We start from the raw sequence: 13,042 nt of genomic DNA on the forward strand, positions 1-13,042 counted from the left end.
TTCTTCTGTATTCTGGCCCTAGTTGTTATAATCCTAACTTAATTTTTATTTTATGTTTAGAAGGTGATTTTGATACTGTTTTTATATTGTTCTCTCATAAATATATTTGCCACTTGAAATAGTGGCACTTGCTACACAATGCTTAGTAGGAAATTCTGTATTATAGTTTCATTATAACTCTATTATTTTGCTCCCAATTTTTTTGAATAGTGGTGGCAGAAACATAGCCAAATTTTCATCTTAATAATGCTGTAAAAAGGAGCAGACTGATGATGTTACCATGCTGTGACTCAACTCGTGTTTGATATATTTTTTATTGTGCATTTTCCAGCTTTTTCTAAGTATTGAAATAAAGAAAAACTTTTTTTTTTAAAAAGAAACTCAATTACCAACAGAAAGAATATGAATAACTGAATTTTGTATAAGCTAACTAACCTCTCCATTTTAGCTAGTAGTCACTTGTTTTCTCCCTTGCAAATGTTTTGCTGCTAACATTTTCTAGTTAGAGTATAACCATGATGCCGAGTTCAGCTTGGTTTTGGTTTTGTCGAGGCCCTGACTTAACATGATTCTTGTAATTGTCTTTTCTAAAGATTTCATTCTAATAACTTCCATATATATTCTATAGTAAACTCCATTGCATGGAGGAGCTTGAGAAAGATTTTTAAAAAAACCAAACGTCAATGATAAAAGTAATAGATCAGGGTAAGAACTATAAAAGTGGAACACTTGTCAGGTAGTTCCTGCCTCCTTTCCTATCTAGTCTCTGAGCTACCCTTACAGTCTGGTCCTTCAACTGGTGCTCCTTGACTTGTCTTCCAACCCCATTCATAGAGGGAGGATGGATGGATGACGGATAGGTAGATAAAATAAATGTAAAGACTTAAGGAACTGATGTTAGCCTCTGCGCTTCAGTCCTTTCTGAACTAAGGCAGGTATTCAGGCATACTGCATACTGAATGTCAGATTTTCACTTTACAGTGAGCATTGAGAATAGGAAAAATAGAACTGACTACGCTAATGAAATCAAATAGTTTAAAGCACATTTTGAGAAAGCATTTCCAAAAAATTTAAGTGAGTTTTTAAAAATAAGGATCTTGACATTTCTTTATAGCATTTATTGGTAATGGAACAAAACAACTCTCAGTCCAGTGAAAAGAATACTTGACTGGTTTCAACAGATGTTTTTATGAAGAATATCCAATGAGTGGTTCACCCAAAAATATGCAGAAGTTACAGGCTGACTTGTTGAAAACCTTCTTTGGATATGCAAAGATGCTTATCTTTTTGCCAGTTGATATCGAATTAATCCATGGCCAATGTTAATCTTATCTCTTTGGATAGGTTGGTTCAGTTCTTAAGAGAGCGACATTGTATTGAAAACATTATTCTACTTCTCAAGATAAATAGTATTGTCTCATTTTCCTTTCTCTCATAGATGTGGCCACTAACTTCCCAACAATCTGGATGTTAGCTCTTTTGAGTATTGGATGTCCACTCACTGTAAGATAAAATATATAATTGCATTAATAAAATTTTAATTGATATGATAGACTGTATTGTTATCAAAATTAGCTAGCTATTAATATTAATAATAGAGAGAAAGCAAAGGGGAGGCCAGACATTATAAGCATGGTCGTCTGGGCAGCTCCACTGGGGAGCCACAGCTTCACACTCCCCAGGGAAGCACCAGTCCATTCCCCGCAGATCACTGGGGGAAGGGACAAGTAAAGAGGCAGATGGACACGTGTGCAGTGAAGCTGGGGTGATGTAGGGAAGGTATCTGTCTGTCAGTCTAGCCTGGGAAACAATGGATTGGCTAGGAGGGGTAGACCCCAATGCAAGCGCGCAAAATCTTGGACGGTGAAGGCTCCTGAGGCAGAGTCCCCCTTCTCTTGTGCTCTGCACCTAGCTTCGCTCCGGCCCGCTTGCCCCTCTCTTGCTCCGTGACCTGCACTCGCCTGTCCTCTCATCATAACCTTGTGGCCTTAAGCAGCTGCATGGCCCAGGGCCACGCAAACTCCACACACGGGATACTGGGCTGGGCCGGACTTAAATATGGAGTGGAGACTATGGGCAGTGGCCTTAATTCTAGCCCTGCTGAAGACGAGGTTGGACTTTTCCCATGGTGGGATGGAGGGAAAATGGAACATTGGAAACTGCAGGATTTAATTCCATGGAAATAAAGATCACTTATCCCCCCCCCATGTGAGTCTAAGGAAATTCCTTTCCTTGCAACATCGCAAGAGCTCCATTTTCACCGGTAACAGATGGGGACACAGAGGGTGCCACACAAAAAACAGAATCATGTTTTTGAAATGATAAAATATTACATGAAATTAATTATGGTCATGCTAGAGCATAGAAAAGACTTGACTTGGGCTCATTTCCTTCCGTTATATTGCTATTCATGCTAGGAGTCTCAGCAAGAGTCCCTGCTTGACCAAAGATTTGAGAGAGGGGATGGCAAAAGCTGGATTCCACCAATATACAGTGTGCTTGAACTAAATTAAATATAACATATGTTTACCATAAGAATGAAACTATTAACTGTTTGCATTATAACTGCTTATGTACTGATAATTAAATCAACATACCCCATTATTTATAATATAGATTGCTTGTACTTGATCCATCTTTATGTATAAAGTGACTTTCCAAATAAGAAAATATAAGACATCGATTTACAGTGGCTACCATTATACACAGTGCTAATTTACAGATAGGGTAGTATACTTTTGGGACCTATTGTTCTTAAATTAAAACATAACCAACTACTGAAAACAGTTAAAAAAAAGAAAAAGTAAAAAAACAAAAATCATTTAAAATTATGAGAGGAACAATCCGTATTACTAAAAGGAAATGAATGACTTGTTGTAAAAAAGAAAATACGTGTTGCTGTTGTTGTTTTTATGTTTATCTATAGTGTCATTAGACACAGAGCAAGTTTATAATAACAAAACTAAATTAGACCACATCCAGAGTATTTATAAAATAATCAGTATTAATAATTATCGCTGCAATTGGGCTAATAGGAAAAGGCAACCACCAACTGGTGTCGTAATCTAGTAGTTATGCAAGTGTGTTAGTTCTAAAGATGAGATCTTAGGATAAAATGTTTTCCTACTGTGAATTTCTTTTTGATAATATGTAATACCAACCCTATCTTTCATCACACAGAAGACAGCTGAAATAGGTTACTCAAAATAGGTACAACTAAAAGGAAAAGTAAATATAATGTTCCAAGATCTTGTTTTACACATTTGTGAGTGAATCCAGATTTAATATTCAATGTTGGTTCTGTTATTTTTGAAATGGGGATTACATATATTTTGTCTCCTTGTTGAAAGGATCCAAAAACACATATCAAAGGAAATGTGTGTAAAATAATGTATTAATATTGACTCATCTATTAAAACAAATACACCACACGAATGCAAGATGTTAATAACAGAGAACAGGAGGAGGGGGTGCGGGAGAGGGATATATGGGAACACTTTGTACTTTCCAGCAATATTTTTATAAATCAAAATGCCTCAAAAAAGTCTATTAGTTAATAAAAAGATATGTGTGTGACACTCCGTAAGTATTCAAAATATTGTTGCTATATTATTTACATTATGATATAATAATAAATACAGGCTTTGTAAAGAAATTTTACTAATAATTGTGTGAGATAATAGAAAAAATAGAAAAAAATAGAAAAATGATCTCTGCCTCCAGTTCCTGTCACAGAGCTTCTAAAACCCTTATAATTTCCTAAGTCACAAGAGCACTGGGAGCATCTTTCGCTCTAAAAGGTGACTCTGAGTGGGCTCCTGAATGTCTCTTGGTTGAGGTTTGGCCACCAGAAAGACCAATCCATCACTGGAAACTTGGAGATGGGAGGGAAGCTGGAAATGGAGCTACTGAGTGATCATGTCTCTGTGAGGAAGCCTCCTTACAATCTCAACAGTATGGGGTTCGGAGAGCTTCTAGGTGGATGAACAGAGCTATGCACCAGGAGGGTGACATAACCCAACTCCACAGGGAAACTTGGGAACCCCCCCATCTCACCCTATGTATCTCTTTATCGGGCTATTCATCTGTATCCTTTATAACATCCATTAATAAACTGGTAAATGTAAGAAAGTATTTCCGTGAGTTCTGTGAGCCCCTCGAATAAAGTAATCAAACCCAAAGAGGGGGTCATGGGAACCTTTGATTTGAAGCCAAGTTGTGGGTAACCTGATAATCTTGTGATTGACATCTGAGTGGGAAACATTCTTGTTGGGCCCTTAACCTGTGAGATGTGACACTATCGAGGTGGATAGTGTTAGAATTGAGTTAAATTGTAGGACACCTAGCTAGTATCAGAGAGAATTGCTTATTGGTGTAGAGAGGGGGGAAAAACAAAACCCACACATTAAAATTGGTGGCCAAAAACTTAGTCGGTGATCAAAAGTGGGATTAGGAGCAAAATCCTGAATTGTATAATCTGTTATTTCATAAAAATTTCAATTAAACAAAAAATCATTTAATTTTGAGCAGGATGAAAATGTTAAGTATACATGATATATTTTTAATCTTTCAAAATAAGTATTCTTGAACTTCATTGTTGTCATGGCAGAAGACAGTTAACAATCCTTTTGATTAAAACAATTTCAAATCCTGAGTAAATTGTTAACTGTATTTAAACTGCATTACTAAGCTGACAATAAAGGCAGAAAACAGAGGCCAGATACAGTAAAATCAGTGACCTTAGTGGCTATTTCAGGGCTACGAGTTTTTTTAGACTGAGGTTTTCTGCTGATCCCTGGATATCTGAAGTTCAGCCCTGTGAAGGGCTTGGGGACAGAAGGTAAAGCAAATGGCCCACCTAAAATGGGGAGTTCGGCATAAGGCCACAGTGAGGAACTGGGGCCCCTCTCAGAGCAGGCGAGATGATGCAATGATGAGACGAGGGGGAGCTGGAGGTGGCCAGGGAGAGGGAAGGGACAGCAGGGAAGCTGTCTTATTCCTGTGAGGCTGAGTAGATAGAGCAGAGCCCCCAAGCTGACCCTTGGTTTGGGGTTCCAGTTTATGTAATCTGTGTGGTCCAAAACATCTCAAATAAATTTAGTTTGCTGGGCAATAAGGATAAATGGAAAACCTGTCTAGAAGAAATCAACTTTAATCAAGGCCTTCAAAATGTCCTAGAAACATATTCTATTAACCCCCTCTATGTTACAATGTGGTATTAAATGGAAAGTGTTATCCACAAAATGATCCCAGTTTTTTAAAAAGTTACATGCATAGGAAAACACACACAGTATAAAACACCAAAATATTAACAGTGGTGGAATTATAATTTAGGTTTAATTCTTTCAACTTATCCATTTTTTCAATGAAATATATTATTTATGCAAAAGTAACAATATTAGAGACTTTCAAGTCTCTAGATTGAAATATATAACAAGTCATTTTTTGTAGATAGTGAATAAATAATCCAAAATTAGATAAATTTGTTTATGATTCAATAACTTGAAGAAATGGTTTCAAATTGGGAAAATATTCAAATCAAATAAATAATACGCTTAATATGTATTTTATAGATTGTATTTTCGGAAGAAGGATACTACATTTTCCTCAAAGGTTCAAGTATGCTTTTGCCCTGTTTTCTTTTAAACCATGTCCAGATTTTCTTGTTCACAAGTCTATTTTAAGACTTTTCATGCAATTTCCCTGACCTATACAAGGTTATATATTTTTCTACACTATTGGCTACTTCCTGTGAATGCTTCACAATGAATCTTTATAGAGCAATTTGGAAAGAAAATGAACACAGGTTGTGTTAGAAAACAAAGTACACATTTAGGTCACTGAGTATCTATTGAGTCGTATTTGTTCAGGTTCATGTTAAGCGCTATGGGTGATGCAAAGGGCACTAGCTGAGACCTTTCTAGGTCTCCATCGTCTAACCCAGAAACAAAAAGTAAAAGCAAAAACTGCTATTATTATGTTACTCAAATAAATTTAATTTAAAAAAACGAGAGCACCTTCTTAACATGGTATCATGGCCCTGCCTCTAAGGAGATTATTATAGTCAGTATTAAGCACATATATAGTCTTCGATGACAAACAACTAAGAACATATTGCAGTAATTACTCTGAATGCTAGTATATGGCAGGAGTCCAAGTTTGAACTCCTTTTGTGCACTTTAGTATTTCAAATAAGGGTAGGTCCAGAAGACATATCCTAGAGGGCTGAACAAACCCTCTAGGGACTTCTCTGCCAAAAAAAAAAAAAGACTACTAAACCTCCTCGGGGGGAAACTCTTCATATGAGAAGAGTGAGCTGAGTATTTTCATCTTGATCCAATAAGACAATGGCAGTTGGAGGAGATGGATGATTTCATATACTCTGGGCTTCCTCTTGCTAAGACGATTTTGCGTTGACTCTCCACTTCCCTCTTTCCTGCCCTTCCACCCCCCAGGGAGATTCTGGCTTTTAACTTCATGAGAGGAAGACCCCAATGATAAAATGACAGGACTGAAAAAGCAGTTTTTCTACATCAGCCCTTGAGACTCGGAGAGCACAAGGCATCAGTGCTCTGAGATTGAGGTAACGGTGGCCAAAGGTCAGGAGAGGGGCTTCTCCCTCTAGGCGGTTGGCTCAGGCCTGTGTGAAATCAGCACAGCATGTCCTGGACAGGTACTGGTGGCAACAGCTTTTGCAAAACACCCTTAGCAGGCTTCCTGGGCTTCAGAGTGACAACAGCAGACAGTGTGAAAAGGAGCCAGGGGACGTGGAATTCTATGCTACAGCTACAGGGGTGTATCTATGAGCACATGTGAGATATTCTTAGAGAATTCTTGGAAATAAGTGCAGTGACGGGGAATGCTTCCAAAGAGACCAGAGGTTGCGTAAGAGTAGGTAGGAAATTCTGTGTGTGACTGTTTTTGTGATTATATATGTATCTACACATACATATGTGGGTACATATGTAGTTGAATTTTGTTCTGAAATAGTGAAGTTCTGCTTCGCACTGCTCAATGTTCTTAGCTCCTGACTCTGCCATTCAGACAATAGTAATGGCTTCCTTGAGGGTGACTGAAAAATAAATCACCTAATTCCTGTTATTTATCAATTTTGAAACAAGAAAAATTATAAGTAGCTAATAAATGTTCTATGCTCAAGTTTTTAAATAATCAGCTCCCTCTTGTAATCTGTAAAAAAAAATGTGAGACAGATAGCTATTTAATAAACATAACTACTTAAAATGAGGTGAATAATTTTGTGACTTTCCATGCAGAAATATCCTAGAACGGAGAAGACAACTGCATTTCAAGAAGGAGGTTTTAAATCACAAAGCAAAAACATTATTTTCTAAAGGAAGGCTTCCACTTGGAAGAGTGTGGGTTTCCTCAGAATGTATAGCATTTTGCAGATCCAAGAAACCAGGATCTGAAGAACTTAGCATGTGGAGCCAGATAGAAAGGAAGACTGATGACATGAGAACATTTTCCAGCTTGCAGGGAATCAGAATTGGACTGGCACACTGGTGGACAAAGGAAAGAGGAAATACTAATGGGCTCTTGAGAAAGGGCCGACCACCATATCCCCTTGTACCTTGCCCTGGGGGAATGAAGGAAGAGAAACCTCAGTAATAGAAAGTACAAAAAGTTATGGAAAAATCCAGAAGGAAAGGAGTTTTGTTGAAAGGGGCTGCAAACTCCTTAGAAAAAGCCATGTGACCAATATGGTACTGTAGCAATAGGTATGGAGAGTGTCCAGATGATGGCTCTGCAGCCTTCCAGAACGATCTGCAGCCCAAGATGGTGTGAGGAGACCTACTGAGATTGCGACGCTTCCAAGGGGACATGGGAATTCTGAGAAAACTGGCTGACTAGAAGAGGCCTAATGTCCGTACAGGGAGAGAACAGTGAAGATGCTCTTCACTACCGGGCTCTGGCAGATATGAAGACTGTGTGCCAATGAACGTCTCCCAAGATTTAGGTGGCATGGTTTACACCACAGGTGGCCAGCAAGGAAGATCATATTGAGGATGTCTCTCATGAAATGAAAGGAAATGAGAGAGTAGGCCTATTGTAAATGAGTGCCTGGCAGAGAGTAAGAATAAAGGACAAATATAGATGGCACATATGTACAATAAAAGCAACATAAAAACACAAACATTAAAAATAGAGCTTCTAGAATATTGAGATGAAAGAAGGCAGTCTGATTATTCATAGGAAAATATTTTCTATGTGAAAGACTTGACTTTTCATACTGAGCAACCAAGAAATACAAGTTTCATAGAAAGTGAAATCAACTCACTAAACGGGGTGGAGAAATGGAGCTGACCTAAGTAACTGAGGAAAACAGTGTTTTGATTGGAAACTGGAGGCTAAAGACAAAATGCAGATGGATAGACACAGATGGATAGATACAGAAATAATTATAAATATGTGTACAAACATGGATTAGTATTCATATATGTATTTTCTAGATCTATTCACTGTGAGAGCCTGGACAGTGATATCTCAGTAACATCGAGCACATCCAGTGCCCAGATTTTGGTTTCTAAAGACTATTCTCCAATAAAAGGTACCAAGACTCCTTAGAGAAATGGCTGGTTTTAGGGCGGGGGTAATGCAAGGTGAGTCTGCAGACTCTTGTCGTGCCAAGGTAAGGAAGTACTTCACCTCTGTGATATTCTTTTAAAAAAAAATGCACAACCTACTCCCCCACCCCCACCTTCCCGCTGAGATTTGTTAGCTCGTTCCATGCTTCTATGTCTCTGAATCTAGCTGGCATATCCAAGCACTCTATCAACACATAGCCCAATCTTGCTGTCCTCCCACTCTCCCTTCTTATATGAGCATGACTCTGGAAATATTGTCAGACTCAGTCTAGAGGGGTGCCTCAAATGTTCTTCTCTCAAACCTTGGAGGCAGACAATGACAACTTTTGAATAAGCATATTCATTAAGGTGAGTATATAATCCCTTTCATACAGAGTCCACATCTGTGGAAAGGCCTAGAACAGGTATGTTCATAGGGTAAATATGCTCACAGTTATACTTCTCCACTAGATGTCGCTCTTTGTCACATCTAAGCAAATGAGGGGCCCCTTTCTACTACCAAAATGCTCTGCAGTCTAGGCACTTGTCCCACCCCTGAGAAAAATCTAACAGTAACACTGACTCTGCCACACTAGGAACAAATAATAAAGATTCATTTCCAATGTAAGGCCAAGGCTATCTCTGAGTATCCTCTGATCAGGATGGGAGGGCCCACTTATCTCCACCAACCAGGACTTCATTTAATAGATACCCACCACCAAAGGGCTGAGGCACACCTGCAGTGTTCCTGCCTGAGACTAGCCATCTTTCCAAGCTTTACCGTGCCAGACGCTGATGGAATCACTTCCTTTAACCTCTCAGATTGTGTTAGTGTCACTAGCAAGAACTCAGATGAGTCTCTGATTTTGTGATGAAAACCAAGGTTAAAAAATATATCTTTGCCCTATAAAGTTCCTATGCAACTATGATCCAATTGTTCCTGAGCCTCTCCTATTCACTCTACTATTGCTGATAGATCATGGGAGTTAATTTTCAGGCTGAAAATCCAGCATTTTTCTCTTTCTCAAATATTCACAGAAACTGAACAGCTAAATTTTAGCAACTATTTCTCAGTAAGTCGGCCCATCCCAGGAACATTTTTGTGGAGCCGAGTTCATGGAAAAAGCCCAGTTCTAAGCCTTCTAGATTCACATTTAGCATTTTCTGCTTCCAAAGATGGGCATCCCTCGAAATTCAGTAGCATGAGCAAGTCTTCTTTCTCCACTTGATACTTCTCAGGAATTTCTCAAGTTTTAAAAAATTGTAATATGTCTGAACCCATGATTAGAAACAAAAACAACAACAAATTTGATTAATTGAAAATTCCATAGTGATGACCACATTTCACATTCTCAGAGGTCCAAGTTTACCTCACATGGACATTCTCTGACCATAAGAATTTTAAGTCATTCAGAAATTAATTTTCCAACGGGACTTGGTTAGAAGTCATATCTAGTTGGAAATTTAACACAGTACTTCCTTAAACTTCCTCAATTTAGTAAATGTATATGGTGCTGATAGACTTGCATCTCTTCTGGCATATCTTGTCTTGAACAAGGCATTCTAAACACAATTGTAATTAGCACAGGCTCAGTTTATGTCCATTCTTTGACCAGAAAAAGAGAAAGTTAAAATGTACTCAAGTACAGAGTAATTTTAATACTGAAGACAGTAAAATGGATTTAAAATTCTGGGGTATAGATACCACAATGTAACCCAAATATAAGTCAGGAATCCATGTCATCTCATTTCTGGCATAATCTACGGTACTGCTAAAGAATTCTAATTTTTATTTAGTCTCATAAGAAAATGCCCAAAATGTTTCTTAAAAATTCTTTTAAATTAATCTTTTGATACCTTTTTAACAGTGAATATCTTTACACATGCATTTTGAACTCTCTTTAAAAAATATTCTCTTTCATCAATGCTCCCCAACATCAATCCTATGGACCTAATTGTCACTGTCCTCAAAACTTAACCACTCACAGAAACTTCTAAAAAATTCTATCTTTCTCTTTTATCAAAGTATCAAGAAGTTTCCCCATGGCCATGGTCCTTCCCTACTCTTTTCTTCTATTCCCATAATGTTAGTATGTGTATGCTCCCGCAATGCCTCTCTCACCCTACAGCTCTACCTCCTCATTGCATCTCTCTGGAAAGGCATTTTTCTCCAACTGGGATTGATTTTTAGGTGAGAATCAGTCTATTCTCTCCCCATTGAATTTTGGAGAATAAAATTCTCTAACATTTTAACTATTAATTCATGTAAAGCTTGTATAGATAACAAAACTCAGGCTTGGAGGGGCTAAGTAATTTGTCCAACTAAGTGGCAGACTGTGAATGAAAACCTAAGTCAGCATTACCCTGGAGTGTGAGTTAGACAGGCAGCATTATGTGGTGTTAGAAGACCAACTCTGGGCCTTACTGCCCAGGTTTGAATCATCACTCTGCTGCTGACCTTCTGTGTGACCTTGAAACAATCTCTCTATGCTTCCATTTTTACATTTGTAAAATGGGTATGATAAAGGCATTGCTGTCTATAGTTGTGTTGATTAAATGAGTTCATACATCAGCAAAACATACATAGAAAATACTGTTTAGCTACTCATCATTAATCAACATAGTGTATTGCCTTTCAAATTTAAAAATATTAAAAAAATAAATAATATAGATGACTAGTCTCCAACTCAAGTTATAAATATGGAAATAATTTGGATTATTTAACAAATATCCATGTCAAATGCTTTATTAGTTGAACCCTCGATCAGAATTTGAAATACATAGCAGATGCCTAATGATGATGATGATAATTGCTAACATTTATTGAGGCCCACTGTGCACTTGAGTTGGAGACTAGACATCTATATATTAAAACTGATGCTGTGATAAGTACTTTAAACATCCCTATTTAAAAACAAGCAAACTGAAGCTAACATGTTAAGTAACTTGCTCATGAGTAAGAAGGTACTAAAGGCTAAAGTTTGGACTTCAACTCACTGAGGTCATAACAGAGCCTTTGGAGCCTAAAGCTGACAATCCAAACTGATTGGATATTACCTAAATTTTTAGATAAATATGTTTCAGTTATTTCTAAGTCTACTGCATTTCCTCAATTCATCTTCACATGTACATTTGATTTTATCATCTAAAGTAATATTAATCATAGGCTCATAGAACCTGTTACTGATGTTTTTGATATAAAAATTATTATTTAATATAAAAACATTCCCTGAATCTTAGACCCGAAAGCACTCCAGAAGATGTGCCTACTAAACCTATGGGCACGTATATATAAACTTAAATGTAATTTTCCCAAGTACCCTATAAGGTAGCCCAATATTAGAATGGAGAAAGCTATAGTCCAGAAAGGTTAATAAGTCTACAGTTGCAGACAGTGAGGGGCAGAATGGGGATTTGAATGCAGGCTGATTTTTCTGCTCACAAAGTAAGGTCCACAGTTTAGTCTTAGAGCAGTCTTCAAAAATGGGTAATGTATCTTAAACTTGCCAGTTATGACTTAAAATTTTTTGTTATAAACAAAACTCACTATAATAAAATCAGTCTGTAATCATACACTCAAGTGAATCTTTTTTTCTTGATTTATCCTATTGTCATAGTTTTCTAGTTTTGAGAGACAAAATTAGTGGTGTTACATCTTTAGAATTCTTAGAATTTGACATCCTCTGTACTGTTGTTAGTGAAGATTTTACATTCGGGGTGGGGCAAAATTAGGTTTATAGTTGTGAGTATGTGAAACACGGACTTTATTCTTGTATTATTATTTATTTATTAATTATTGTATTATTTATCTTCTTCAACTGTAAAACTACTTTTGCCCACCTATTATTCATCATATCATATCTGGATAGTCTGTTAATATTGTGTACCAGTCTAGACAGTTACATGCCTGAGACAATTTATAATGCAATCTGTGTCTCTGAGACATAATAAACAGGATAGGTTTATTCTGTTTCTTCTCAAAAAGACTGCAGAAACAAAGACCTTGTGTTAAATCTTCAGAAAGAAAATGTTACTAGACTGATATTGTTAAAGCAAATTTGATAACTAAATGTCAGATGTTTTTAAAACTCCCTGGATCTTAGTTTGTGTCAGACACTGTTTTAAGCACTGTATATGTATTATTTCATTTATTTCTTATCATGGCCCCATGTGATACAAACCAAGCAGTGTCGGTGAGATGCCAGACTCCAACACAACAACAATAGCAGCAGCAGCAACAACAATGAATCAGACACTATATATATAGTGTCTGGAAAAAAACAAAACCAGACACTATATATAAGCACTTTACATGTGTTTTCTCATTTACTCTTGATCCCAATCCTATAAGATTCTATTATTGTAAGTTTCATTCTGCAGATGAGAAAAATCGTGGTTCACAGATGTTAAATAACTTCTACAAGATCAAATATTTAATGAATGACAAATCAGGATTT

The 13,042-nt window shown here is 37.1% G+C and overlaps 1 protein-coding gene across 1 annotated transcript in view; it reads right to left on the reverse strand.

Annotated features, from left to right (window-relative positions):
* Window positions 1–1,397: 1,397 nt before the first annotated feature.
* LOC308556239 (IQ domain-containing protein M-like) overlaps window positions 1,398–13,042 on the reverse strand; it is a gene marked incomplete at both ends in the record, with an annotated part of 138,702 nt that continues 127,057 nt past the window's right edge. The window contains one exon of the mRNA XM_081135421.1: window positions 1,398–1,501. Coding sequence (XP_080991547.1) covers window positions 1,398–1,501 — 104 coding nt within the window. The remainder of the gene's footprint in view (window positions 1,502–13,042) is intronic.

Source organism: Miniopterus schreibersii (assembly GCF_964146895.1).
Source record: "Miniopterus schreibersii genome assembly, chromosome: 4".
Taxonomy (NCBI): Eukaryota; Metazoa; Chordata; class Mammalia; order Chiroptera; family Miniopteridae; genus Miniopterus; species Miniopterus schreibersii.